Source organism: Struthio camelus, chromosome 4, assembly GCF_040807025.1.
Source record: "Struthio camelus isolate bStrCam1 chromosome 4, bStrCam1.hap1, whole genome shotgun sequence".
In the NCBI taxonomy this organism is placed as follows: Eukaryota; Metazoa; Chordata; class Aves; order Struthioniformes; family Struthionidae; genus Struthio; species Struthio camelus.
The window spans coordinates 64,919,800-64,944,432 of NC_090945.1; the positions used below are offsets into that span (position 1 = coordinate 64,919,800).

General features: G+C 34.3%; 1 protein-coding gene across 4 annotated transcripts in view; it reads right to left on the reverse strand.

Annotated features, from left to right (window-relative positions):
• The window catches only part of PCDH7 (protocadherin 7), a 282,519-nt gene that overhangs the window by 129,750 nt on the left and 128,136 nt on the right, over window positions 1–24,633 (reverse strand). The window contains exon 2 of one of the 4 annotated variants that reach the window (XM_068943221.1): window positions 16,976–17,192. The exons of 1 other annotated variant lie outside the window; for it this stretch is intronic. In XM_068943221.1, the coding sequence (XP_068799322.1) occupies window positions 16,976–17,192 (217 nt within the window). The remainder of the gene's footprint in view (window positions 1–16,975; window positions 17,193–24,633) is intronic. 2 more of the 4 variants (XM_068943223.1, XM_068943222.1) reach the window with 2 other exon arrangements.

A 24,633-nucleotide genomic window follows, 5' to 3' on the forward strand; every position in this document is an offset into this window, starting at 1 on the left:
GGAAAGTCTCCCCCCTCCCCCCTTTTTTAACTGCCTCTACAGAAGCATTAAGAATTGGACTATGACCATAAAAAAATACCAGTTTGAGTATACAAAAATCTTATAAGCTAGTAGTGCGAAGAAAAAGTAGATGTAGAAGACATTATCTCTGTGAAAACAGTTCCACTTCTTTCACTCGGACTGTCATCCTAGAAACACTTCCATAAATAACAAATAACTAAATACTAATGGAGAGATTGATGGTAAAGATGTGCTAGGAAGGTAAGCATGTACGCTCTTCCAGAATCAGAGCCTTATCTACTATTTAGGGAAAACAGAAAATGTCCTATTTCAACAGAATAGAAGCAACAGAAAAACACCGCAGTGCATACGTAACTTTTGGTAAATGTACCCCTGTGCTTGAAAACATTAAAAGCCATTTTCTTTAAAAATTTGCCTAATGAAGCAATTAATGCTCAATTTTTTCTTCTTTAGATTGTGATTATTCTTAGCTAGCTGAACTTAACCTTTAATTGAATGTAACGTAAATAATTTAAAATGCTAGATTTATGACACTTTAAAATGTAGAAAAAACATTAAGTATAATCCTACTTTAAATATAAAATGTTCTTTTCATTCTCTTCAGCTAAAGAATCTCATTTATTATAATTAATGCCAGAAAGTTACTTTTGTTGAAGTCATTTTCACATTAGTGATTATACTGTTGTCATATAATTATCTGCTGCAGGTTTCTTTATTTCTTATGACAATTATAAAAATTAAAAAGCTGCAGCTATGTTGGCTTATATGTTTCTGAAACGTCTGCAGAAGACATAGGATTTTAAACTTATTAAAACCCAAACTGAAACATAAATCTGCTTTCTAGAAGCACTGAGGCATCTTCACTAATACATAATTTTTGTGGCATTTCTTTTTCCTTTGAACTCCAAAAAATATCAGACACTAGACTGCCCTTTTTATCAGAAAGCTGCAAAAAATATTTCTGATATACCTACAAGGAAGATTTAACACCGTCTTAATTATAGTATTAGCTATTTCTTCATGCATAACAAAAGGGTAATTATTCACTAAGCTATGAAAACATTCAACAAAATGACCTGCATTATAGAGGAGCAATAGTACTCCTATAATTTACAGAAAAACTAAGTTACTCTTCAACATACTATTTTTCTAAGTATCTAATATACATTTACTCGAATTTTCATGAAAATTATTGTGTTCCATAAAAGTCTAGGGTTAAACTTGAGAAAGGGAAGGAGTGTGCTTAGCAGAATTGCTGCTGGAGTTCTCTGTGAGTAGTGGAAGCTTTGTAAACTTCTTTTGTTGCTAAATATACTTGTTAGCAAGAACCTCTGGGGGATAAAAAAAGTTAGACCTAGAAAGGGTTAGAGCAACTTCATCTGAATCAAACACTGACACTTCAGTTCTAAAATCAAAAGGAGAGGCATGTAGAGTTTAACTTGCTAAACATACTCTACTCATCCCTGATAGAAAATTTAGGAAAATAAATATATTAGGCCATACCTGGCCACTATAGCTCCATTGACTTTTCCTCAATCTTCTTTTTCTTTGATGCCAATCACCTGATTCTAAAACACAGTAAATACAGATATTCATTGAATGGTGAGAAGAGTCACAGTAAAGGTTGAGATTAATCAAACTAAAACTTGGAATTAACATACCTGAAAGTTGCGGTTATCTGCAGCGCTCTATTTGAGAAGCTTACTGATCTTTATAAAGAACTCCCTATTGATTTTAAGAAATTGATTTTGCATCTGTTTTATAACTAACAAATTGGTAACTGTCCTACACTGTCTGTGACAGAACCCGGACTAACTCCCAGGATCTATTCCCATTTGTGCTGTGAGATGAACTCGGAAGTTGGGCTCAAAGGTGGAAGCAGCATATTTTGTGCTGACACAGCATGATGCAACTGCATCCCCTGCAAAGATTAATATTTGGCTACCTGAGGTGCTGATTAATCACTGATTAATGGTTTATTTACCATCTTAATTAAAGAATCATTTTATTCTGTACCTGTAATTAATTTCCCAGCTTGTTTTTTCTAAAAAGCTATTTTTCAAATAAAAGCCTTATAAGTATTTCTGTTTTCATTCTTTCATTTCACCAAAGAAACGGTCACTGCAAGACAGCTCTATTACACTGAAAAAAATAGTTATCTTTTCTTGACTAAGTAGTAACTATCAAGATTTCAAAGAATATCCAAATTCTGATCTCAGAGACTAGAAAATACTTTAAAGTTTTCATATAATTCTTACCTGCCAGGAAGCTGAGCAAAAAATGAAATAAATTGTAACACTCTCAGTGCTTTCCTTAAAAATAAGTGTAACTTAACATTTGTCATTCTTTTCACATTTGTATCCCAGTGATCATTGGTTTAAAAGGTATAGGTAATATTTAGCCAGATTCTCCATAACATAAAGCACTACAACTCTCACAGAAGTCAGCAGCATTTTATGCAAAGCTGAGGGAGAAAAAGTGATGCTATTTCAGAACTGACAGAATACACAGCTGAGACAGTGATCACTGATGAAAGAAAAAATGGTATGACAGCGTAGGTAGTCTTTTGCAATAGGCATGTTGTTATTTTATATAATGAAAATTTCTAATTAATTACAAATTTAGAAATAATTCCTAAGAAATAATAATATTATTTCTAAAAATAAGTATCCTTACTAATCATCTCAAGGAACTTTAGATTTTTCTTTCACAATTCCTATATGACTGTGTGCACATACAAATTGCCAACCCTCAGAAATTTTTTTTATTTTTACTAAAGCCACAGGTCCAAGAGTTACCGGTAAGATGAAGAGAATATCCAGCTGTTAGGTGTTAGGAATGAAGCATGGAAAATAAAGATGAAAATATTGAAGGAGAATTAAAAACTAATTTTTAATATTAAGAATTAAAATTAAGAATTAAGAATTAAAATTAAGAGTTTTAATTAAGAATTAAAAACAAATTTTTATAAGCTTATTTACTGTTTTGAAGTCAATCTCTTGTCTGCTTTTTGCATGGGAGCTTTCCATTGCTTTTGACATGAATATTCTACTATACATCAGCAGTTTAAGACTTGCAGGATTTAGCAGTTGAGTGTGTTTCAGCATACAGTAAGTACTTGCCCAAAAATGTCTATAATCAAATAAGTATAAAATATAACAGCTTTAGATGTTACCTACCACTCTATACATCTCTACCGATAGCGTTAATTAGAATATAGTTGTATGTTCTAACATACATGTCTCTGTATCAGGTGTTACTAAGAGAAGAGCTGTTGCAAAATATAGGGTCTATCTACCTTTAAACTTGGAACTGTATTTATCTATTTCTAACAGTTACAATCTCGTTCTTTATACAGTTGTTACAGTAGTGTAGATGAAGTTTTAATCTAGTTCTTGACAGGTGAATCTCAGAAATACTCTAAGCTTACATACTATCTCATTTATACTTTATGCAGACTACAGTTCCCATGAAAAGAAAGTAACTACTACAGCTTTGTGCCGGAGAACTTTAGTGCTTTGTGAGATGTGGAAAGGTAAGAATAACACAGATTTAGACTGTGTCTAAATCAGTCTACGGCTTAATTTTTGTAAATGAATATGATGCATGCTAATCTCTTTGTGATTTGTAGCAGAAAAGACGATGCAGACAAGCCACTGCAAGAACTCTTGTCCAAGACATCAGAGACTTAGAGACCAGACTTATAAGGCATAACACAAGGATTCTCTGCTCTCCAAAAGAATAGAAAATTCAGTGAACATAGAAGAAACATTTTAAAAAACACTTTTAATGTAAAACTTAATGAGCTATAGGAGTATCTTCATATTTGAAAGTTGTCTCAAAACTTACTTGGGCACTACAATATATACACTGTGTATATACATACATACACACACTCTATACACATGCATATATGTTTATACATGGTATATACAATGTGTATACATAGATATGCATATGTGTATGCATATATCTACAGATATATTTGGAAAATATAGGTTCAGTTACCAAAGACGTAGACAAGTTATTTGGAAAATCACAGCACAAGAAGGTATCAAGAGATACTTTTGAGAGAAAATATTGAAGCAATATCATAAAATTTAGAAAAATGTTCCTTTCTGTAGGAGAGCAGAATTGGCTGAAAGTCTTGAGACAGTAAAATAAGTCTTATTTGTTGATTCCGCTCTGTTTGTTCCATAGTTTCTTAGAAGAGAAAAATTAGATTTATTTTCAGCGAGTAGAATGCAAGCACTCCTGACCTCCATTACAATAAAGTACCATTATTTTCTAGGATGCAATACTTAGCTTTTCTTAATTGTAGAAATATTATAAAAAATCTCTTTATATTCAGGTGATCTGACTTGATGAAATCTCTTCACTTAAAAACATTTAAAATTAGGTTTAAAAAAGTGCTAGGACACATAGGAACAAATTCTACCCTGAAGTTTATGCTCTGACTAGTCTTTCCCACTAAATACTACTATTCTATTTAATAAAACTTTTACAATATATCATTCATATTTAGCTCTAGGTGGATTTCATATTTCTATATAAACCTAATGTTGATGGGAAGTGCCAGATTGTGAGTAGACAAAACACTTTGCCACGATATAAACCAGCAGAGACAGTAGCAGTTGGCAGCCATTGCCACTCAAGAGACCAACGGACTTTGCACCAGACCTTTTTTCCTTAGCTGTTCTGCTGACCTTCACAACCACAATGCTAGCTAATGCTTTCAGGGACATAAGCACCTGTTCAGTAGGTAACGTTCTCCAAGTGCTAACTAATTTTGCACAGGCCACTTAACTGCCAGCTTATAGTAATGACTTTCTATCACTACTGATCTGGACTTGATTCAATTCTCTTACTATTTATCTTCACCATAATAAAAAATTAGCTTTGCCAGTACAGTTTACTTACCTAGACCCTTCTAAAAAGCACCTTCAAAAATCTTGTCAGAAAGCAGCAGGAAAAACAGTACCAGAGGGGGATAAACTGTGTTAGAGACAACATTTCAGTGTTGTAACTTTTTTTTAAGTTCCTCAGATAACATAACTCTTACAAAGAAACTTCAGGATAAGGTCTTTATATTTTGGAAAGGTTTTTCCACTTAAAATTCATAGCATGAGGAATAGCATGTGGGACTCTACCTGGTAAAGCTAAAGGCAATTGCATCCTTTTGAAGAGAAAAGCAAGAGAAAAATATTCACTTATCTGAACGTTTGGGAGCATCTTTTTTTTTGCATTCTCCCACTACTATTTGTGTGATTAGATCTGACTGTGTCTGAAGTTTCCATATCTATGCTCCTAGCAAGTGCGCTATGCCTCTGAGGAACATCCTTTGTTAGGCATGTTTGTGCAGTGGCAGGATAGAGCCTGTCCTCTGTACAGCCCGTTATAAAATCTAGTACGTATTCCCCTTTGACTCTCAGCCTACTTTTCTTCATCAAGGCCTGTCCATGAGCCAGCTTCTTATGCCATTGGTAGTTCCCTGAGTTTAATTGTGCAATTGTGGCCATTTCCAGTACAGGTAGAAACAAAGGCTGGGAAAAATCAATTCTACTCATGCCGTTTTGCACACTCTTGTTGAGTCCCTCAGATCTCACATTTCAAAACAGACAGAGAAGACATTTTGGTATAGATTAGGATTTTTTCCTCCTATATCTTCACCTTTGGTGTCATCTAGGTAGAAAAATACAGGCAGAATAGATTATTTTATGCTCTATCCTGAAAAAAAGGACAACATAAAGTGTCAAAAGTGTTAAATTTTGTTTTTTCTTTCAGGTTTCTTCAGGCCTGTACTAACAATATCCTCTTTTGCTAAAAACTGAGCACTGACCAGAGCATTATAAGAGCAGAACCAAAGCCTGTATTGTTTCTTTTCTTTGCCAGCTCACTGTACTTTTGTACACGGAGGTGCTGGAAACAGGATCCCAGCAAGGTTCATATAATAACACTTGTGACTCACATGCAGCTCCCTTTCATATTAGCAAGCGGATCAGTAACTGTTTTTCCAGCATTCCAGGACAGCTTAAATACGTGTCAGTCATTATGAAATTTCTACTATAATACTACAAATTTTCAGTAAGCATAAGGACTTTTGGTACTTCTTTTTTAAGCAGAACATTTTACTTTAACCATCTTCTCCCACTCTTCTTTCCAAACATTTTAACTCAACAATGAAAGAGCAATAAATACAGTAGCTTAATCATGCACTGAGACCCTGAATCAGACATCCTGAAACATAATATTTTTTGCATTTGAAAATCAGCATGGTCACTTGTCTGTCTCATCCATGCCTCTCTTATTCTCTCCTAGAAAACCTCCAACAACTCATGCAAGTTAACCATTTTACTATTCCCTCATGTACTTGAGCTGTGTGGTACATCAGATATATAAAGAAACACATTTCCAGAGCTGTCAAATCTACTGGCATATCACAATAATCCTTGTATTGCTATTGCAATAGATGGCAAAATGCGAAAATGATACTAGCACAAATTATGCAACTCAGTAGCAGGGGAGGATGGCCACTGGTAAAGAGATTAAGCATTGAAAGCTATTAATAAAATCCTATACGATAGATGCTCAAGTTTATTTTTCAAATATTCTATTAAAGAAAAAAAAAGTTTTCTATTCTCCAGTTAGAGAGTAGAAGGTTCTTTTATTAGGTAACAGCAGTGGAAGTCAAAATTACATGAGATCCCTTTGCTTTCTCTTCATAATAAAAGCTTTCAATATCAAAATTCAGTGGCAAACATTAGATTAACATCTTATGATAATACAAATGCCATTTCACTGCCACTAAAGGGGACACAGATTCTTCTCTTTGAAGGCAACATGCATTAATTGTGAGTAAGATACCCCCACACAAGAAAACAATTAGTCTATACTGCAGCTGAAACAATTTAAGGTATGACAGCAGGACACAAGTACCATGCACTTTTTGGTTTCTTGAGATTCAGGTTAAAAGCATCTTTGCAAGATTTCCTCTGTGGACACTACTGGGCTTTATAGCACTGTTATAAATCTCAGAAAAAAAAGAATATTTTGATCAAGAAAAAAAACTGCCATAAACCCATAGGTAAAAAAATTCTTCAGTGCAAGCTTGTCCTATGTCTTGTTTACATGCAGTTTTAGATATGATACGCTTCGATTTTACTTCCCTTGTTGATGAAATAACACAGATTGCTTAGTAAAAGAACAAGTGCCCCTGCAGGGCTCTTTAGGGTTGATTTGTTCCTTAGATATAGCAAAAAACAGGTTAAGACATGCACGTTGGGAAGCCAGTATGGGCACGTTTGGTTATAAGGGAGCACGCAACTATCAAAATAAATTAACTCCATAAATACTGTTCTTCCCTCACTGTCTTTATGTTTTGCCTCTTTCTTCTAACAACTGAACAAAACTGTTATGTTTTAATTTCAATTATTTTACATGGTAGAAAGAAACACAGATTTGAATCATGTGTCTAAAAATATCTTACTATTAACAATAAAAATAATAATTATTATTATTTACTGAGAGATGTCATTGCCCTTTTCCTGATTTTGTGCATGATTTTTTGTTCTTTGCCCAAACAAGTCAATCTTGTTTGAAATTTTATTTTCAATTATTGCACTAGTAAATTGGTATGTTTTCTCAAAATTTCTATTATTAGTCTTGTTTAAGCATGTGCTAAGATTATTTTTCTATTTATTCAACCATGTGTTGTTCATATTAAATGTTACATTGCTGAGGCAAAAAAAAAGCACATATAGGTGATACTATAGTAATTTTCAGCAGTATCTAAATATCTGAATTTACATTATGCAGGCTTTTAAATTCTCTAGTCTTTAAAAAAGTGTTACTTTTCTCTGAAAAACAATCACTTCCTATAAAGCAGAACTTTCAGAACTCCAAATGTCATATATTATACTGGGGCTTTTATTTCCTTTAAATACCATTCTATAGATTTTAGTATACCAATCTAACATTAATATTTGCTAAAATACATAAAAAATACACACAGTCCTTTTCAGCCTTAGTTTTTCCAATCTTATTTCTTTATGTTTTCCTATATAAATTGCTTGCTTCTGAGACAACTGTGAAGATCATTAAGGCACACGGTAAAGCATTCTTATTAGAAAAGTGATACCTAGTGGTCTCTGCCAGGCTGGAAATTTAATTTTTCCTTTGTCCAATCCAAGACTAATGGGATACAAGCAATATTAATAGTTGCATTCACCTGAAGGTAAACTGGACAAATTTGTGCAGATAAATCCATCAAGATTACTAAATTAACTATATGTGGCTCAAGATACCAGAGTCATAAATTGTTGATATATAGAAGAATACACAAAGGAAGAATCAATTTATTTGCCCTGTTCTTCTGTTCTTCCCCGAGCATCCTATTTTGGCCACTGGACAAGATGATACTGTGAAAGATGAACTTTGGTCTAACCCGATACATTGGTTCTCGTGTTCTTTATTCTCATATATGGCATTCAGTAGTGGTTTTATGGCAGGCGGGCACACACATCTTATCTGTAGATAAGATACAAATAACAATAACACAAATACTACCAGGGCTAGGGATCTTTCTAAATTGTGGTTAAACTTGAAGAATTAAGTTAAACAGTAACTTAGGTAACAGTAACAGTAACTAGGTAGGAGATTTGTTCTAATTCTGAATTCACTCCTCAACAGGTAAAAAATACTGCTTTCAAGAAACTTTTTTGAGTCATTTAGATTGGATATAGGCTGAAGAAAAAAAACTAAAATTGGAGTTTGGGGTGGAAAAATTGCAAAGATTGAGCCTTTTTATCTTTTGTCACATACTCTTGTATGTTTTATCACAGTGGTCTTTATATTTTACAAACAATTATATAAATTACATTGTTTAAAAACATCTGAAGAAATGAAAGAGAAAACAGTGTGAGAAGTGAATTTACTTAGATGTGAAAATGGAGCATTGTATGAAACTGGTGTATATATCAATAATTCAGGGTAATACCTGTTTGGTCAGCATACTTCCACTCTACTTTTACCAAAACTGAAGTATCCAATGAGGGATAGTTAAAAATATTAAAATTTGTGATTGTTTCATGGATGGTCATGTGCCAGTTTAATACATTTAGAATTTGAATTTATGGACTTTCAACCATAAATCTTTGGGAAAGTTTTGGTTCATTTAGGTTCAACTGTGTGGCCAATTAGACCTGCTGCTGTCCCTTCAACACAAGCACACATTTACATTTTGAAAGTAAAATCAGATTTTTCATGTGGATAGCAATACACTATTCCATACTTGATAGTTTTAAAAATTGACTGAAGAACAAAAGAGTTTCTTTTCTTGATATTGTAAATCTTTTTCTCATATAAGTCAGCTTTAAAAACATCAAACCCCAAAACATCAATCTTGTATGAGAAAGACAAAACTAATGGGATGATTTTATTTTATACAGGTAGTATATAATAAAATACTGATGCTGCATTGAAAATTAATTAAATAAATAAATTGAACAGCAATTGGTAATCAGTGGTAAAGAACAAAACGTATTTCCCTCTGAAATGGAGAAAAAATGCCCACTCTAAAGGATTTATTTTGGATCTTCATCACTATTGAAGCTTAACAGGTACTGAAAGAACTAATGTTGTCCAGGAAATTGAAGAAATTATCATTAAATACTAACAGAGACAATCTATTGTACCAATACAATCCTATTTTCCCAGTGAGAATACAGCATGTGAAAAGGACTCCTGTGAACTGAGGAAAAATAATTTTGCATTGACTATCTGCATTAGATTTTTTTGGCAGGGAAGATGCTGCAGTGGCCCTAAAGGTTGCTAATTATTTCATACCTAAACAAGATGTCTGTAAATTTTGGAATGCATTTTGTCCTCTGCCTGCAGTCAGAACTCCAGCAGTCTCAAAGAGAGTTCTGCAGTCTGCAGCAGTGGGAGGCAGCCTGAGCTGGCAGCTGGCATGGGAGACTTGGATAAAAGCCTAGCTCCACTAAGTCAATAGCAAAACTCTCATCAACTTCACTGAGAACTGAAAGCTGGTGCCCAAACTATTATTCTTTGAGGGGTGGGCCACGCTGGTGTTACCTCTTGGATCAATTACTGGATCAAAGATCAATTTGTAGTATGACATTGGATGTAACACTTCATTTTTTGATGATTTAGTTCAAACTAAGTTTCTCAGTTTAGTATGTTCTTTCATATCCACCTCAGTGAATTGATTTGAAATTCATAGATGAGGCAGGTTATGTAAGTGCAACTGTCTAGATCTCATGGGTATTTGCAGTAAAAACTGACTCATCAAGATGTGTACATGCATGCACACCCACATGCACATATAAACCCTTCCCTTGCTGCTTCTTAACAGAAATTATAATTACAGGAACATTTCATTAAGAATGTAAAATCTTTCACCATTTTCAAGCTATTGCTTAAAAACTGATGGACTGCAACTGTGGACTTAATTTTTAAAGGGAATAAAAGAAAGTTAAGTTTTAGTAAATAGGTAGTTCAAATTGCCTGATATCACTATACTATTTTCAGGAGTGGTAACAACTTTGCATGTATTTTATTTTTAAGAGTAGGGTAGTGAAATTAGGATTTGAGAAAGGAATCTTGTAGTGTAAATTTAAAACAAATGAATCATATGCTATACTTCATTGTGAGGCACAAAAGGGAACTAAGGAAAGTAGAATGGGAAAGCAACAGATAAAGACTAGCAAAAGAAGTAACAAAACTATTCAGAAACTCAGAAAAATGCTGAATTCCCTGTTAGCTATGCTATATTGACGTAAAGGGTGAATTTTCAATACAGAAATATGCATCTCTGCTTTGTTTCCGGCAGATCCAATCATGCACCCAAAATCCTGATTAAGCTTGAAACAACTCACAGTGATACTCAGATACTGAACACTATACTTCAGGAATAGAAAGCATACACAAGTTCTTGGTATTTCTCTGGATGGTCTCAGAAAATAAGGAGAGAGGATGTAAACATATACTATTGTGATCGCTTCGAAGGGAGTTATTTCTGCTCATAGTTGTCCTGTGTTCCCTGTGGTCCCTTGCTTTGCATTATGCATGTAAAGTACAATATAAATATAAAAAAGTAGATAAGATACAAATAAGAATGACCCATAATGCAATGACATGCAACTCACAGTCTAAAATAATTGTCTTTCTGTAGTACCTTGTTAACCTAATATGTGTGTATTATCACTAGCAATCTACAACGCAATCAAAATATACATCCTGATTTCCAATTTCCATTGTAAAAATACCATATAACACTTTAAAAATACATAATAACTCTTAAAAGAACAAAACCATATAGTTTCAAAATTAAAAGTATTACCACGCATATCAATTGGATAGCGAACTATATATTCCCCTGCTGAAGAAACTCACAGACATATGGGGTGAGGTCATCCAAAGCAACATGATGAAAGATTTAAAAGGAAGAAAATTCAAAGAGGAAAGCAGCCAATGTTCTTCCCAGCCAGATTCATTGTCTTACATAAGACTACACTAGTATAACAGGGACCCCTGCACAGTGTGTCTTCTGTCTTAGCAACTGATTTTTTTTTCCTCTTATAAAAGGTCTATTTTAAGACCTTCTTAAAGACCTTTTATCAATTCCCCCCACCCTCACTTTACTGGTCTTATCGGAATACCTCATTCTCAGAACGAACTGGCCCAAGCCACAGCACATCACTGAATATATATGTTCCAAAACATTACCCATATATGTTGCTAGGTTCACAGAATCCAGAGATCATTGTGTGCGCAATTAGAGGTTAGGATTTGTTAGGAACAAGGATGAGAATTCTTTCTCAAGCAACATGTATATATAATATAGTAATCTCTGCAGCACTTTTTGGTATCTTAGGTTCACATGTGCAGGCTAATATTTAAGAAACAGCAGATGTAGCAGCATTGAAAGAAGAATGCAAAAAAAAAAAATAGTAGCATGTAAATATTACATTTTTAGGGCAGCAATGCCATTTAGGGCCTGAATTCAAGAGAACAGACATCTGAAAACAATAGAAAGTACAAATATACAGTAATTCTAAGGAACAAGTCAATGAATGTCTGGTTTGCAATGTTTATAACAATGTTGTTTAACTCTTCAAGAACATTAACCTACTCTGGAATTACCCTGCATTGTTATTTGCAGTATAAAAAGCTAAAGGAAAAGGGATTCTGTAAATTGATAGGATTTTTTTTCATTTTAGTAACACTTCGATCCAGAGAAAGACTAATACTCTATCTCATAATAAAAGTCGTAAATTGTTCTTATAAATAAAATTAATTACATCTATTAGTCATCAAAATTCTTTTCACGTTTTTCAAGTCTTTATCTCGCATACCATGAATCTCTTGTCTAAACTGACACTAGAACTTTGACACTTACAGTCTAACTCTGAAATTGTCATGAAAACATAAGATATTGTCAGACTATATGGATAGACCTAAATAATGCACTTCTCTTTTTTGACTTTTAGTTCTTCATGTGTCAGGTGGAATGTCATTTATCTACTGATTTCTTTTCAGAAGTCAATTAACTGAATCATAAAAATTCTAAGCTCTTTTTCAAGCTCTGCCCCTTACTTCCTATGTAACTTCAAACATAAATCACTTCACTTAATATTTATTTGATTCCATTTCCCCCTGTAAAAATGGCAGCTGTAAACCATTCCCTTATTTTCCTTCCTTCACAGAGAGATGGCTGCTGTTCTCCAAGCCTTACATATCTGATAATGAAATATGGGCTGACTGTGTTGCATGAACAAAGATATGCTCATGTAGAAATACCAGTGCTAACTTGAAAGTGGGTATCTCAGGTGTGGAAAACAGTCTAATTGTGACAGCATGGAAGCAAATCTCCAGGGAAGAACATGGGAGCTGTAATCTACAGTCCCAGTGGAACTGCAGCTTCATTGCTATAAATATTCCAGCTAAATTAAACAAAAAATCAAACTGATTAGGTCACTACATGTATAAATAAATAGTAAGTGCACAGACATCAGAAAAGCTGGAATATATTGAAATATTTCTAAGACGGCTGTAAAAAATATGAGACCTAACAGAGCTAGGTGAGTAGGCATTACTAGAAACAGAATAATGAAAAGCTCTGCTTAGAAACTGTGTGTGTAATTAATCAGATAGGAATTCATAGGAATAGGCTGTATTGTCTATTCTCAAATGGTGAATATTCATCTTTTGCTATCCATACATCAGAAGAAACAGTATAAGTTCAAGGAAAGAAAAAATTAACAGCTACATATATGATCAAAGACTGAAAAGCCTAGGAACAAACATATAGTCCAAAAAAAAAAGAAAGATAAATGATAAGGAAATGTAATAATCCACAGTAAGTAAAAGGTAAAATAGAATATTTCCATGCTTTTTCTCATAATGCTAAAAAGCAATAGTGACTAAAACTGAAAGGAAATGAAGCTAAAACTGTTTAAAAAGGGAGGAAAAAGTCTAAAAAGCAAATAAACAATAAAACCACCACAGTTTTTGATAGTCTTAAAAGGAAGTCACTGTCAAAAGATATCCTTGAGGCCAGTAACTTGCTCAGGGTTAATGCCTTATGATAAATCACAATTTAGAGTACATGCTGACTATTAATTGTTAGAGTTAGGAGCTAAGCTAATTCTGTAAGTATTTGCCATAGGACTTTTTTACCTTCCTCTGAGATACATTACTAGCTACTGCCAGAAAAAGAAGTCTAAGACTAAAAGATAGGAAACTCATCTGACATGGTAATTTCTTTACCCTTGATATACAAATAAAAATGTAGTAAAAATGTTCTCAAGAAAATCATTGTGCAATTTAAATTAAGAAAGTGTCATTCTAACATCAAATTAGAGAAGGCGGCTGCACATATGAGTAGAATTTCCTTGTAAGGAAAGCTCCAAGGGCAAGGGATAAATTAACTCAGAAGTTACTTCTGGTTCTGCACATTTTACTAATTAAAAGATCTTTTCATGCTGCATTTTCACAGCCAATCTGCTAACTTTTCTTTTTTCTTCTGTTTTTTTTTTTTTCCTTCTGCATCTGACACCACGGCTAATCATCAGTACAAAACTTCAGTCTACATCTGACAGTCATGTAGGCTGATCATATACTGTACAGCTTATTTTAACAGAACCAAACCCCTTTCCCTGTTGATTCATTCTTACATTTTATCTTTTCTGACCTGAGAACCAACAACCAGCTGAATTTCATATTTACTTTGACTGTGGACTCTACTTCCTTACCTTGGCCATAACTACAAAAATGACTTGTTTTCCTTAGTCTTTTCGGGTTGTACAAAAGTATATCAAATATAACAGAGAATTTTTGTTATTGTGCTGAAAATTATCATTTCAAACTTTAAAATGAAAGTAAATTCAGAGCTATTATTTATAACTGCATTTTTTCACACTAACTGAAATTAAATGGTAAATATCTGAAGTAATAACAATTGGAAATTAAGATAGCTTTCAAAGTGCTGTTTCCATGGAAAATCCGTATGAAAATCCAGTACAAACTGTGATTAAAACCTAATCAAGCTAAATACTGCAGATTATCTAGATTTCAATTAAATGTGACAAATGAATACTTGACATGTTTCAATTCCAATTCTATTTATGTCAGAATGATCCATTAATATTGAAGATTACACTACCAGAATTTGAACAATATAACTGCACTTAAAATTTTTAAAATACAAGTGGACTTAAAAAGCAGATCACAGAAAACTCTCACTCAAATGTTAGATGTTACGTATATTAAGGAACAAAAGTACATTCCATCCTGTTCTGTCATTATTTATAGATTAACGTTAACAAAAATTTCTGAAGGCAGATGACAGGCCACTGCTGAAATCTTGTTTTTAAAATGTGACAGTAGAATCCAAAAGTCTATAGACTATAATTTTCCTCACAGTATCACCCACCTTTCAAAGGTCTAAGTTCAAGATTTTATAAAGGAAAAGGAATTCTTGATTACTATATGCAAATCCTGCCACTTGATTTTTTATGATACTTTTGTTTTCATTCACTTATTCATGGAATAATATATTTTTATAGCTCTATGTTTCTATCTATTCCATCTATACCATATTATTTTGAAGGCAAATTGATCCTACTAAACATTAATGACCATCTCTCAAAAAATCAAAATAATGTCTAAAATGCATAAATTAATAGATGCAATGCACTTATGGCATTAACTCAAAAGCTTAAACAAACTTTATTTTTGATACCTCTCAAGAACTGAATATATATGGCTCTTCATTTTCAATTACTTCAATAAGCATTACTTTCTTTGGCTACAGAATTTATAAAAAAAATGTTCAATTTTTGCTCTGCAGTTTTTCTGAGATGGTTCATACACAGTCTATATTAATGGATTTTCTGAACTCGGAATTTAATCTATCTAGTACTCTACTACTCTGCTGTATGTTTAGAGGAATGAACAAATTGTTTAGCTTCATTTTCTTAACTATAAAATCTCACTGCAAAGTAGACAATAAATAACCTCCACAAACGTCTTCTGACACTTCCGGATAACAACAATATTACTCTCTCCCCTACTACCCACCCAGAAAAAGAAAAAATAAAAAGATATATTCATACAAACATCTGGGTATCAAATATATACACACACTTATACACACATATGACCTAATATATCTTATTTTTAGAAGGATAATACCATTTTCCTTTTTGATCAACCCATATGCATGATTTGAAATAGGCATTTGCTTTTGGAATAGGCATTATAAGCAAATGCAGACTGCTGTAGCCTTTCTTCAGTCATATATACTAGATTTAGCATTATCTTACCATGGAGAATAATATATTTTTATTTGGTCAACATGTCTATTTCAGGAAAGACAAAAAATGAAAAATAGTTATCCACTGCTGTAATCTCTGAAAAAAGCTAAAACATGTACTTAACCAAACTAATTCATTCATTCTCTACCAGAAAATACACCACCCTTCTTACGTATACCCACCTATCCAATTGGATTAACAAACCCATTATTTCATTTTTTGTTAAAAAATTTGTACAATTTGACATACAATAATCTATTTTACTGTTTATGGGCAAATCTAAAGACAATGAAGTCAATATCTAACTTCATTAGACTTTAGATGAAGGCTAATAAGTGGAGGGCAGTAAATCATTCAGGATTCATGAAATACATTTCAAATGGAAATGATTTTTAAATTTTCTAAATAATTTTAGATACAAAGGAAAACAAAAATTAAGATTTAAATTATCACAATTTTGTAATTTTTGAAGAATCACTCATACAATAAATAAGAATTCACAGCTTTCCCCTTCTATATAAATGGAATGTGAATTTAAAGGAGATGTCTTGTGCCTATTAAAGTGTGAAAAAAAAGGACACTAATGTTTCTCGAGTCTAACTAATGAAATATTAAATTGACACTCAGTGTTATTTTGAAAACAGTCTGTGTAATGTTTTGGGGAGAAAGGGAATTCTCTAGTGTGGGTTTTTTAAATCCTACTTTCTTTTTACTGATGCTGTACATATTATATTCTGGGAAATTTCCTAAATAGCTGTTGATCCAAAAAAAGGAAGAAAAAGAAAATAGATGTCCATTATGGTCCTTTGTCTAAAAAGAGGACTGATATTTAATTAAATTACCATTTTCCCAGTCCTCTACTGGAATTTTTTTTTCAATGTTTTAATTGCTTCTGCAGTATAATTTTAAAAACATGTAAAGAAATAAAGTGTTGGTTTTATTAGGAATGTTATGTTCCATTATTTTGTATATCTTCATTTTAACAAACTTTAAAATAAAATAATTACAATTTAAACTATTTAATATATTTATTAAATTTTTGGACTGACCTTTCCAAAAATCTACTTAGTATCACTTGCTAGTGTGATTATGTGTGTGAATGTCGTGTTTGCCCCTACCATTTTCCATATGCTCTGCCTCACCAACACTGCCATCCGGCGTAGTCCTTTCGTAGTTGTCCTCTGGGAGTGGAAGGGCACCCAGTCTTGGCCCTGATGAACTCTTACTGCTTGGTGTTTCTGACTCCTCCAGACCGCTGTCATAGCAGCTCTGCAATGACCCTTGATGTGGGTCCTGAGGCTGACTCACAACAGAAAACGTCACTCTACGAAATGGCTGCAAGAGAAAAGATTCTGAATGTCACTGAGAAGTTCGGTCTTTGAACAACTGATTCTCAAAACATGACTTAAGCAAACTAATTTACAAACATTTACTGATTAAACAATTTTGTCTAAATTAAAGCAAGCAATAAGTACAGTCCTTAAAAGGCTTCTGCAGGGAAAGTCTATGGATTTTTAGTGTGCAGTACAGTCCAGAACCTCCGCAGTTTTGCATAGTCTCCTTTCATATAACTGCCTCACCTAATAAAGATTTTTTTTATATTTATAAATTCTGTATAGTTTCTCTTTTACTCAAAAGTAATAATTTGAATGGAGTTTATACCAGACTGCATAAAGGTACTTGACAATGTGTGCCTGTGTATGTTTAAGACTGTGTGGGTGGGCATAAATGCTCACCTATAAACTACATTGTGGCTATTAACAACATAGCAACACACCCATAAGCTTTTTTTAAAATCAGTTCATGTGGTTGGAAGCTAGTTGACATGAAAAAGGAGAGGAAAAAAAAGTGTTCAGTCTCTTAGCTCTTTTGCCATAAAATTCAATGCCTGGAGATAGGGTGTGTTGCCAGCTGACTTAATAAAACCTTTAAAGTATTGTGAGCACAGCTGACACCACATGTTTCCACTGAGAGTGTACAAACATAGATTGTAACAGATTTGTATTCATTCAAAATGACAGCCTATTGCTCTAAAAGTTTACACATTGAACTCTTACATCCATGAGTATTCCAGGAAGTGGGAGAGTTCGATCCTTACATTTCAAAGGACACTGAAGGCAGGCTAGGATTTTCAGTAAAAAACTAAGGGATTTTCCTATGATTTAAACTACACCCAAGTGAAATAATTTACTGTTAGCAAATTGTCTTTTTTTATTTGGCTCTGACCAAGCTCTGCAATGCTAGAAAACCACAGAAAAGTAGCTGATGTTCTAATAAAGAACCTACCTTTACCAGGTAGTCTTATTTGTCCAAATATATGTATACAGCTGTGCGTATATGCATATAAGTGTGTGTGTACATATATACTTATTCTATCCAGAAAGCACCTTCTAAAAAAAAACACCGATAGATCCATTTTATAAGACATTATGCAGACCTTGTTATGTTTAAAACGTGAGGTTTGAGAGCACTGCGCACCTTCAAATCCAGATGTGTTTCCAGCCCAAGTATATATCACCCTCCATTGGTATCGCTGGTAACTAAGGGATGGAAATGTGAATACAGACCAGAAGGGAGGAGACTGTGTCATATTTTAGACTACAAACTTACACAAGTCCTGAAAAACGGAAGTCCACATCAGGCTTACGAGTTGAGAGTGGAGTTTCAGTTAGAATTAATATTTTAAAAAAATGTTTTGAAGATGTAAAGTAGTATTCAATGCTGGTGATAAATCAGCAGTGAGGACTACAAATATAATACTAAGCCTTCCTGGCCAAAATAAATTAGAAGTTTATAAAAGTGAGTGTTGCTGTAAATATGAGAATATTCTAAGCTAAGTCATGGTATTCTCATGGTGAGTCTTTGACCTTTTAAGGTTTGCTTCTATTCTTTAGCTGCAAAGTGCTTTTGTACCAATTTAATTTAGAGCTATTTTATACTATATCAAATGCAAGGAGAACAGAAGAACAAAATAAAAGAACAGAGAGCATAAATAATGCTTTTCCACATTAAAAATAGTTTAGAGTCACTGCCTTTATCATTAAAGCTTGCGGAAATAATAGAAAGTGTATAGGGGGATTAGAGCTGTTAAAATGTTAAAATTTCTGTCTACAATGTACAATTTGAGTATCTTTTCCCCATAGATTCTCAGCAATACCATTCCCTTTCAGGGGTATTCAGAAGGAATCAGTTTGCTGAACTGCACAAGAATCCTAAAACCTTTCCTATTAGTGTTAAACCATGAAAGGAGGATAAAGTCCTTTTGCAGTAGTCCCAACTGCAAAACGTCCATGCCATTTGTATTTTATTTTCACGTTTCAGTAAAAGCTTATTCATTGTATTGTTAATAATTTACATATACATATTCCCATATTTCCCTCAGAAATAACTAAGTGAATATGATGAAAAGATAAAGTGCCTTAATCTAAGATTATCTATGATTTCAGAGGTGAGTAACCAGTATTCTTTTGTAATTTTTTTTTTTTTTTCCGTTATGGAAGCAGTCATTTCCCCTCAGTGCTTTCTTCTCACAATTGAGTTTTTAAGTATATAGAAAGATGCCAGATGAAGACATTCCATATCTTGTAAAGATCCTCTGTTGTTTCCTTGTAATACGACTATTTTCAGATCACTTTAGAATGCTTGCGAGTACAAGGTAAGGGTACGCATATCCAGTGAAGTTCATTATTCTCATTACACTGATTGAACTCAGACTATTTCCACTGTAGTGGCATTGACGGTATATTCATTTCTTCATAGTACTACCATGTGACCAGCTGCCACATGTAACTACATTAAAGCTGAGATATGTTTATATGGAAAATACACATGTACTATTTACTTAGTATGCCTAAGTCGCTAGTACAATGCAAATTGTACATTTACATTCAGGGAACAGCTCAAGGAACTGTCTAAAGACAGAAGAAAAGGATTTCTCTCCACCCACACTTAACTCATTTGTGCAATGCCTAGATGGATCCTAAGATCAAGTTTTGCCTACTATAAGTAGTGCTGTTAACAGAACTTTCTAGCATGTCTTACAGATGTATGTGAGAATGAAAACCTTAAAATGTTTTCATGTTTTACAATTTATACCTCGCAAGTCTAGTTCTAGTGAACTATACCTCCTATACTGAAGCTGAGCTGTTCTGTTAAAGGAAAGGCATCTTTCATTATGAGAACAATTAATTGTTTAAAACACTCTTTTTACTTCTACTGATTCTTAGTTACCAAGTAAGTTTGACATTCAAACTGAACTGAAAAATAAGGAGTAGTTGGTTACTATTTGCATATTCACTAACGATCATAAGATCATAGAGTCATAGCAATACTAATACTGGAAGGGACCTGAGGTATCTAGTCCAATCTCCTGTGCAAAGCTTTGAGGTGAGAGATGCTTCCTCAAGGCTTGGATCTAGCTGGGTCTTGAAAACCTCCAAGGATGGAGACCAAACAACCTTTCTAGGCAGCCTCTTTCTCAGCCTGACTGTCCTCATGGGAAAAGGTTTCTCCTTTTATTCCATTCCTCTCCTGTTTCAGTTTATGCCCCTCATCCTCCTATAATGCACCACTGTGAAAAGCCTGGCTCTGTCTTCTCAATGACCTCCCCAGATACTCCCAAAAGAATTCTCTTTACCAGGCTGAACAAGCCCATCTCCCTTAGCCACTCCCCACAGAGCAAGTGCCCCTGACCATTCTGGGGGCCCTCTGCCTCAACTCACCCCAGTTTGATAACGCCTTTCTTGAATTGGGAGACCTAAATCTAGTAGACACAGTATTCTGCAAACTGTCCCTCAAGTTCTGAAGAGATGGGGATAATCATTCCTCTCAAACTACTGGCTGTGCAGTACAGCCCAAGAGGCTGCTGGCCTTCTCTGATGAGAGGGTACACTGCCGACTCATGCCCAGCTTGCCATCTACCAATTCCCTCTGGACGTTTTCAGCAAAGCTGCTCCCCAGGCAGTCAGGCCCCAGTCTGTGTTGCCGCAAGGGGTTCTTGCTTCTCAGGTGCAGGACATGGTATTTTTCCTTGTTGAATTTCATCGAGTTCCTCTTGGCCCATTCCTCCAGCCTGTCAATATTCCTCTGAATGGCTGCTCTGCCCTCAAGCATTTTGACTGTTCCCCCAAACTGATGTCATCTGCAAACCTAAAGAGCATGCACTCCGTCATTGATTACCGCAGTCTCAATTGTTTGTGAATAGTAGATCCAGCTGCACTTTACGTGTGGTTGGCCCATCTACTACCTGTATCTAGAATTAATCCCTGACACCCTCCAGAAATCTGGATTGTTTGTGTCCCATCATGGTGCCCCTCCAGAAGATATCAGAGAGGTGCAAGTCCTTCATGAGAATCAGGGTCTGTGATCCAGAGACTTCCTCGAGTTGTTTAAAGAACGTTTCACCCACTTTTCACCCTGATCAAGTGGTCTGTAACAAAATCCCACTGCAATGGGGCCTGCTTACTGGCCTTCCCTCTGCTCCTGACCCACATATCTCAACTTATGCATCTCACAGAAAAGCTATGTACATCTGAGCTGCTCCTTGACCTCTCCCTTTCCTCTTCCTCATCTTCCCTGCTCTTCCTTCCTGAAGAGTTTGTATCCATCCATTGCAGCACTCTAGTCATATGAGCTGTCCTATCACATCTCAGCAATTTAAATGTTGCAGTTCTTTTTGACATGCAACTGTATTTTGCTTTAAAAAATGTTTTAATGTAAATCATGTAGCTTACCTTAAAAGAGGCACAGTAAACAGTATTGTTGTGAAATTCTCTCCCATATTAACACCACCAATTTCTATGGAGTTGAGGGAAATTCCATTTTAAGATGCTTGCCTATTATTGAACATTGTTGCTAGCTAATGAATATATTAAGATGTATTAAGATGTATTCTAAACTTATGTTTCGGGATCTGTCTTGAGTAGAGTTCAAGATATGATATTATCACATTGTAAATAATACTTACTACACAAACACTACTTTTTTAAACCCTTGTTTAGATTAGGCTATGAACTTTTTGATGGGCCAAAATTTCATGCAGTGAGATCCTGCATGCTATAATCATGTGACAATTGCTACTAACTTCTAGACTGATTAAGTTTTGCCAACTTTGTGAACCTGCCATAATTTGGGTTTACTTAGACCCCGTCCCACAGGTTATTCTAAATATCACTGTAGGTCTCAAATAAGTAATTAGCTGCAGGAGATACTGTGACAAGTTCAGAAAACATACAAAGTAAGGAAGTGATTCGCAGAATTTCGCACTTTGCCTCTTACCAAACTTTCAGCAGGAAACATTATTAAAAACACTTAGAAGGCCCCATAGGTCTGATAGCTGTATGACAACCTGATAACTCTCAGACTACCAGCGATCCACAGACCTCAGTTTAGCAATCTCTGTTTAAAAGATACAGTTTTGGGTACAGTTTACCTGTAAATAGTTAGTGAAAGTAATGCTCTATAACTCAAGCTAAGGTCAGTGCAACCTACCCTTAAAATACGAAGATCCTTCTCCTTATTCAGTTTCTCCTTGGAAAGCCATAACTCCAGCTCTAACCATTGATAACTGTATACATGACACTTAGGGAGAATTCAGGGGTGGGGTGCAAAGCCTGTATTTCATGATTACCACACACCTACATATTGGTGTTCATTCTAAAAGTATTCTAAAATATCAGTTTAGAACAACCTCTTTGAAATTTCTCATTAGGGATTTAATCTGAAGACACAAATATTACCACCCAGCTGATATATTATCAAATATTACCACCCAGAACCAGCAGGTTCTGCTTAAAGGTTTTTAAGGTATTATCCAATAAGGGTGACGAATCAATGCCACCTATTTTCTAGATATGATCACCTGTTTGGGGTCTTCCTGTGGAAAAGATAGACTGCACCATAAACATGCTGCATCATCTTCAGTTATTACAAAAACCAGAGCAATGCAACTTAAACTGGGAGTGAAAATAAATTATGAAGGATTTAAATCTATCTAGTCCCTTTCACACTTACTATTTGGAAAACCAGTTCTAAGCAGATCACAAGCAGAGAATACCTGGTTATCACATCTGCAGTCACTACAAGAACAAAAATAATCCTTTTGAAAATAAGTTTTGTAAAGAATAATCAAGGATTTGTAACCCTCTTGTTCCCTTTCCCATATTCTTTTCAGGAAATGGGTTCTAACTAGATGGCATATAGAGAAGAAAGCAGGGCTGTCTTATAGATGTCTGAAAACCCCTTGGAATTTTACTATTGATGATATAAACTAAAAGAAATTTGAAAGGCCTCTAATAAGTCATTAATAAATGAGTTTTAAAGCAGATTCAGGTGTTCATCTTGTTTTCCTCAAGTGCCGATCTGAGTAGGAATTACCTGACACAAAACTAACACACATAATATTCAGTTCAGTAGAGCCAATTCAGCCCATTCCACAGAATATAAATGAGTATAATGCTAGCAAAATCCTTTTCCAAAGAATGATGTGCATGTAAATTGTTATTCTGCAGCATTTATTACACTTCTATTGCTAGTACAGATATCAGAATTCTGAACTGTATATTGCGTTACTTCTGAGAACCAGATCTTCTCAGCCAAACGTATTGTAAATTTTGAATGCATCGTGCCTTGTGGAATATCATCATGGGCTGTGCTTTGCTGATAAAAAGAAACAGACCTTGATGATAATATATGTTTGCTATCAGCATAGTTAAGGCACACTGTGATTGATAAATTTAATAAATTTTAAAAATAGACAATTTTGGATATCCATACTGTGGTTTACCATCTCCCCTCTGACAAACAGAAACTATATGCAAAATCCCACATACTTTAGACAGTACAATCTGGTCAACATAGCAATAGCCATAATAGAACTATCAGTTATAAGAGATAGTGTTTTTTATGTACTTTGAAAACTGAAGCTAGAGGTAAATTATGGTACCTATTTTCTTCACCCAGAAAACTATGCCGCCGTAGAGATAAGCCTGAGGAAAACACAAAAATATGGGATTGCTATAAAATGCCACTAAAAAGAAAGGCAATGATCTGTAATGTATACGTAACTCATAGCAGTCCTTTAATTACTAATAACATGAGCATTAAATGTTAAACATTCCAAAATCAGATTTAATTCTTATCAAGAAACAGTTGTGAGTGCTAAAATGTTGATACGTAACAAACACTATTCGTAGATCAGTTGCTACAAATGCAAAAACCGTAAATAAGAACTTGTTTTCACATAGCCTAATCTTCATTTAGATCCCAGTCTGTACAACTTTTGAGATTTTAAAGAAAAACTGCTCATACATGAGAGAGACTGGATATCAGGATTAATATTTCAAAAAGGTTAACGGTAAAATGCTGGTTATCTCAGACATTTATGGCAATGATAAACATGAAGATATAAACTCCACTTTAACAAGGGGAAACAGACTACATCCTTAATTTTGTGTTTCCATTAATACAATTACATCAGTAATAGTGACACAAGAAATTTGTAAGTGCTGGTAAAATCTAGCACATACCAGTATGGGGAGAGAAGAGGGTTTTGTTCAGCTGTATCCATTTTCAGTGCACAACACTAACACAGCTCTATCTGCTAGCACTGTGAATCAACAGGGCAGAGCTGCTTTTACCCAGATAAAGCCCCTGGCTATTCTCTTTCCCAGCAAAACAGCTATCCTAAATCTTTACTAGTCCCACAGCAGTCCTTGGTAGGTCTAGCCCTTACAAGGTCCACAACAAATGCCAAGTAATAGTTCTGATAATTCTCTCT